We start from the raw sequence: 6,688 nt of genomic DNA, 5'->3' as shown, positions 1-6,688 counted from the left end.
GTTGTTAAATCTAGAAAATATTATATTATATTATATTATATTATATAAGAATTTTAACAGAAAGAAAGGTGTTTGCTTCATTGGATGCAATTCAAATTTGCAATGAAAATATTTTTATTAAAAAAATATTATAAATTAAAAATCATATTTTCAACCTCATGGAATATTGACACTCATTTTTATTCTTATTTCTTTCCCGTGTTGCAGGAGAATTACAAGCACATATGTTTTAATTTAGTCTCATGTGTCTTTCTCTCTATTGTTCAGATGGAGGATGTGATTGCCAGGATGCAGGATGAAAAAAACGGCATACCTATCCGTACAGTGAAGAGTTTCCTATCCAAGATTCCCAGTGTCTTCTCTGGTAATTCCCCTACATCTGTTTTATATACACTGCGGTTCCAAGCTGGCACTGAGAAAGCAGGATTCAGCAAGAGGCAGTGCCCCACAGCAAGCCTGAAGACCAGCACAATGAAAACTCAGCCAGAACTCTGTAGTGCAGCGCCAGTACCAGAGCCCTTCGTGTACTGATCTCTGTTGATTATCTGATCTCTATAAAAGGTCTCTGGCCTGCATTGCTCTGGTGGAGAAGCACAATTCTGGATATAAATCACAGGGTTTGAATTGGTTGGTTGGAAGATTTGACTCATTATAGTTATTTAGATTTCATTCTAACAGCCGGAAACAGCTATTATAAATGCAGCTAATCGAATATTCCAGGTTCATTTCAAGCTAATGTTTATGGCCCACATCAGTGGCATGCTGTCATTTGCCACAAACCATAATTTTACAGTTAATTTTCACAAAGAAGGGATGAGTTGAAATTATTGTTTGTGGTATTCTATCTGTGGTCCATAACCAAGAATATTCATTTAACATCTTTGAGAAGAAAACAACAGAAAGAAAGGAAATAACTGGATCCATTATTCATTTAAACAGAATAATTAGAATGTTTCATTTTTATTGAATAATGATTGCACTATTAACATATCAGAAGAGTGCAAATGTTATACTCCTGTATATACCATAATACATTTTAGAAGGGCAGGATTAGGAATGAAACAGCAAGTTAGAAATTCTCAGAAGGGTATTCTTTCATTCCTCTGACTGCAATCCCCCAGAGGATTCATTAAAAGGCCAGCTTCAAGCTCTAATACCCCAGTCTCTGCCTCTCTATGCTTTAAAAAGTGTCTCACGGTCTTGGCTTCTACTGTCTCTCGGGACACGCCTCTCACTGCCGATTGGCTGAGGCTATAGGGGCTCTGTGCATATTTTGGGATTACTGGATTTGATTGGTCAGTAAGGGTTATCTCGGAAATATACAGTATTTCTCAGAAGAAACAGTTCACAGTCTATTAATTTAGCAGTGACCAGGTTGAAAACGAAACACTGAACACAAAAACTTTGAAATTAAATGAAACGCCCTTTATTTATTATTCACTGTAAAATGGCCATTAATACTTAAAGGGATAGCTCACCCAAAAATTAATGTTGCTGAAAATGTAGTCACCCTCAGACCATACAAGATGTAGATGAATTTGTTTCTTCATCAGAACAGATTTTGAGAAATTTAGCATTACGTCACTTGCTCACCAATGGATCCTCTGCAGTGAATGGGTGCCGTCAGAATGAGAATCTACACAGCCGGTAAAAACATCACAATAATCCACAAGTAATCCATACGACTCCAGTCCATCAATTAACATCTTGAGAAGCAAAAATATGCATGTTTGCAATAAACAAAAACAAATCCATCATTAAGATGATTTTAACTTTAAACTGTTGCTTCCAACTAAAATACCTTTAACCATATTGCTTTCTCCATGCAGTGAAAAAGTCGTCTTGTCTGAATCAGGAGAGAAATATGCACAGATCAAGCATATTACAAGCAAAAACAGTTCTAAGTATTTCGGTAGACTTTGAGAGTATAACGTGTTGGACTTTTTCACTGGAGGAAGCATTATTATGGATTATGGACTTGTATTTTGGTTAGACGCAACTGTTTACAGTTAAAATGATAGATTTTTTTTGTTACAAACACAGCTTTTCACTTCGTAAGTTGTTAATTGATGGACTGGAGTCGTATTGTAAATTTTTATCAGCTGTTTGGACTCTCATTCTGACGGCACCCATTCACTGCAGAGGATCTGTTGGTGAGCAAGTGATGTAATGCTGAATTACTCCAAATCTGTTCAGATGAGGGAACAAACTCATCTACATCTTAGATAACCTGAGGGTGAGTACATTTTCAGCAAATTTTTGTTTTTGGCTGAACTATTCATTGAAAGGTGAAGATTTTTATGTCAATCTAACAGTGGTGAACTTATAATGACAAAACGACAGTAAGGTCAATAAACGATAACTGTGACTATATCAACATGCAATATCATTGACGATATTGATAAAAGATGAGACTAAACGTTGATAAAAGACGAGACTAAAATGTATTTAAAAAAATAAAAACTATGACAAAATCTCTTTTTAATTTCGTTGAAAACAAGAAAACAAAGTAATATGTTTACATGCCTCTACTACGCGAGCTTTCTTGTGTGCGGTCACCAGATATTAAGAGTTCAAATCCCAACATCAGAGCTTCTCTGTTAAAAGGATACATTTTCTGCCCAGTGTTTTGCCTAATTTTTGCAATCTGGCAACCACACGCACGCGTTCGCTCTTCATTGCGGGAGCACCGACGATGATCTGAAAACGCAGACAAACAAGTAAGCTGAAGTTTAGCGATCTCCATGTGAGATGTTCAGCTTAAATGAAAGTGTCATTCATACTGTCTGTGTTCTGTAATGAGATCTCAGCTATTTTGTTTGTGATTATTGCATTTTGGAATTATTGAAATTACTATTAGGAATTTCACTGTTATAATATTTTTTGTTTGTTTTTGTCAGTTTTCATAATGTAGACACAGAGTGTGGATATCTAAGTCTTTGATATTCATTTATACAATAAATAGCCTAATAAATCAATACACTAGATGAGGTCAAATAAACCATTTGTATGAGTCCACATTCTATTGATTTATGCTTATTGGTGAAAGTGAAATACCTGAAATGTAAAAACAAATTTCTCAAATGACAACAATCATTGCTAATTTTTAGCAAAAATATTTTTTTTATCAGTAACCATTATACAGCATGACGAAAATGTGTTTTCACACATTCACAAGTTTTCATTGATTAAAACTAGACTAAAATGCTCAGACATTTACCCCCGGTTTCACAGACGAAGTTTAAGCCTAGTCCCAGACTAAAATGTAAGTCTGAGCTGTTTCAACTGAAATAAACTTGCACTGACTGATGTTAAAATATTTCAGTGCCTTTGTTTTGTCTCAAGATGCACACCAGTAATGTTTTTTCTAAGGCATGTTAATAAAAATTACTTAAATGTCCTAATTGAACTATGGCCTAATCCCGTCTGTGAAACCAGGCCCTAGTCGACTAAAACTTGACTAAACAAAAACAGGACAGTGTTGACTAAATATGATAATAACTAAAAAGTACATTTGAAACAGGACTAAGACTAAATAAAAAAATGGCTGACAAAAATTAACACTAGTGCAGAGGTGAAGATTATGACATTCTGCTAATCCACAAAATACTCCAGCAGAGCTCTGCTAGACTCAGATCCTCTTTGGAGCATCCAGAACTGAGAAAATTTAGAAGAAACAACTGAAAAAAGAGCATTTCTTACCAACCATGAAACAGTATTTTGCTGATTTTAAAGATAAAACTAAAATAAATAAGAAAAAAAAAAGTTATTTTCAGTTGACGTCACATTTCAGGTTTTCTTTAGTAGACCCTGCTATCGAGATTTGATTCAAATTTTTATAGAGTAGCCCATTATCATTTATCTATTTAAAATGAGACTCATAATCTCCTTAGATTTTGAACAGTAGCCTTCTTTTCTTCTTTTCCAGGCTCAGACATTGTCCAGTGGCTGCTGAAGAATCTATGTATCGAGGATCAAGGTGATGCAGCCTTTTCTTTAATGGCATCACTGACAGTGCTACAAATGTAATGTGCACAGATTAAAAATCTACTCTTAATTTGATTAATTCATATGCAGTCTTTTTATAAAAGTCAAAATCATAACTTCAGCTGATAGTATAATATATTCAGGATTTGCATATTCATAATTATTAGTTGGCAAACAGCTAATGTCAGCATGTCCTGTTACTCCTTTAATTGAAGAAGAGGAGAGGAGGAGGACATTTTTACAGTAACACACAGCAGATAGTCGTTGAAAAACAAGATTATGTTTCCCAAAGGCTTGTTCTAACTGCTGGATCGCTTTCTCACATCTGCTTCTTCAGCAACAACAATGGGGAAACTACTTTGAAACTGTAACTTGCCAAGCAATGCACTACTACATTGAAAAAATAAAATAAAATAAAAAAATATTAGTGTAGAAACAATTTTCACTCAGAAATTGCTAGTAATTTTCACAAATAATTACAAAGAAATTGCAAGTAACACTTTAAAGTAGAGGTGAAATTTTTAAGTAGAAAGACTGGATTTTTTTTTTTTTTTTTTAAAATGTACTCAATAATCTTTTACAACTTTTGAAAAAATTGTTGACATTTTAGTGTAAAACTAATTAAGTAGTTTAGTGTAAATTAGTAGTTTAACAATAGTTGAGCTACTCTTCTAAAACAAAACTGCACACTACAATTAACTAAAATGATGTATTTTAGTGAATTGTAAATATATTTATTTTAGTTATTTGTTTGTTTTTTAAATTATGACAATATGCAACTAATGTTTCATTTGCTCAAAAAGCATTTGCTGGTTTTCAAGTCTTCAATTTGGACTCTGTATTGTGGAGGTGGAGTAGGTTTAAGGAGATTTTTTTTCTTCACACAGTGGGGAGATTCAATTTGTTTCTGAGTATGGTGTATCCCTCTACTTTAGATTCCCTCTGACAGATTTGACAGGTGTGTGTGAGTAAGTGTGTGGTGTGTGTGTGTGTGCCTCACTAACCATGTCTTAGGGACAAATTTGTTCCCAGAAGTGAGCTAGTTACAAAGACTTTTTGGGACTTCTTGGGATATCCCCATTTGTAAAATTAATGTAAAAAAAAAGTAAAAATACTTTTTTTTTTTTTTTTTTTTTTGTAAAATGTACTCAATAATCTTTTACAACTTTTGAAAAAATTGTTGACATTTTAGTGTAAAACTAATTAAGTAGTTTAGTGTAAATTAGTAGTTTAACAATAGTTGAGCTACTCTTCTAAAACAAAACTGCACACTACAATTAACTAAAATGATGTATTTTAGTGAATTGTAAATATATTTATTTTAGTTATTTGTTTGTTTTTTAAATTATGACAATATGCAACTAATGTTTCATTTGCTCAAAAAGCATTTGCTGGTTTTCAAGTCTTCAATTTGGACTCTGTGTTGTGGAGGTGGAGTAGGTTTAAGGAGATTTTTTTTCTTCACACAGTGGGGAGATTCAATTTGTTTCTGAGTATGGTGTATCCCTCTACTTTAGATTCCCTCTGACAGATTTGACAGGTGTGTGTGAGTAAGTGTGTGATGGTGGGCTCTTCTCAGACAGGAAAAGAGCAACCAGATAAGTGCACTGAAACTCTCAGTATACTCAGCAGACTGCCTGGAACAATGGAGAGATAAAAAGTAAGAACTTTAAAAAAGTTCTTTGTCTTTCTCTCTGTTCAGTTCTTGGCTACATTGCTGATTAGTGGGATTTACCTCATGAACATGACTGGTGGGAAGCTCTCATCAAAACAACAACAGCTGCAAAAGCATACTGCACCCTTGAAAGCAAAAGGATATTAATTTGTAATCAGCACAGACACATGCTGTAACATGCGCACTCACAGTAAACACTATTGTAAACGTTTAATAGAAAATAATTTATTGATGCTTAACCCCCTCTGGTATGGCTTCTGCAGAGGAGTGTGTGGTGCTGGTTCAGTATGTTGCAGTAGAATGTTATGTCCATGCTTTCTCTTGTAGAGGTCCAGTCATAGCCTCATTTAAATTACTAAATGATAGATAATTATATTAGAATGGGGAAAAGGAACTTCCTATAGATGTGATTTTTATTTTTTTTTTTGAAAGAAAATCATCCCTAAAACCGGGTTTCTAATAGTTATGAAGGAATGACATGGCATTAGAGTCTTCCTGTTAGAACCTTCACTGAAGCTTTCATTTCCATATTCTAGTGGTTGGGACCAGAGGTATTCAAGCCTTAATAATGATTTAAAGGGGTCAAATTATGTTGCTAAAAAGAACATTATTTTGTGTATTTGGTGTAATGAAATGTGTTTATGCGGTTTAAGGTTAAAAAAACACATTATTTTCCACATACTGTACATTATTGTTTCTCCTCTATGCCCCGCCTTTCTGAAACATGTCGATTTTTACAAAGCTCATCGGTATGAAAAGAGAGGTGTGCTGTGATTGGCCAGCTATCCAGTGCATTGTGATTGGCCGAATACCTCAAGCGTGTGACGGAAATGTTACGCCCCTTACCATACTGTGATGTCGTGTCCCGGCCGGAGCGATGAGACAAAAACATTCAAACCCATTATAAACGAGGCATTTGTTGCATCCAGTGGGGACATGATTACAGATTATAATGACTTATACTATCTTTTTACGCGTTGTGTTGCATCGCGCCGCATAAACATAAAACCATGTCTGCATTTGTGA

General features: G+C 34.4%; 1 protein-coding gene across 1 annotated transcript in view; it reads left to right on the top strand.

Annotated features, from left to right (window-relative positions):
* The window catches only part of LOC107671131 (regulator of G-protein signaling 7-like), a 61,196-nt gene that overhangs the window by 40,069 nt on the left and 14,439 nt on the right, over window positions 1–6,688 (top strand). The window contains exons 3-4 of the mRNA XM_016463983.1: window positions 268–364; window positions 3,929–3,979. Coding sequence (XP_016319469.1) covers window positions 268–364; window positions 3,929–3,979 — 148 coding nt within the window. The remainder of the gene's footprint in view (window positions 1–267; window positions 365–3,928; window positions 3,980–6,688) is intronic.

The sequence above is a fragment of the Sinocyclocheilus anshuiensis genome, unplaced genomic scaffold (genome assembly GCF_001515605.1).
Source record: "Sinocyclocheilus anshuiensis isolate Anshui unplaced genomic scaffold, SAMN03320099.WGS_v1.1 scaffold861, whole genome shotgun sequence".
NCBI classification, from domain to species: Eukaryota; Metazoa; Chordata; class Actinopteri; order Cypriniformes; family Cyprinidae; genus Sinocyclocheilus; species Sinocyclocheilus anshuiensis.
Note: the sequence above shows the minus strand (reverse complement) of the source record. Positions and strands in the feature narration are given on the sequence as shown.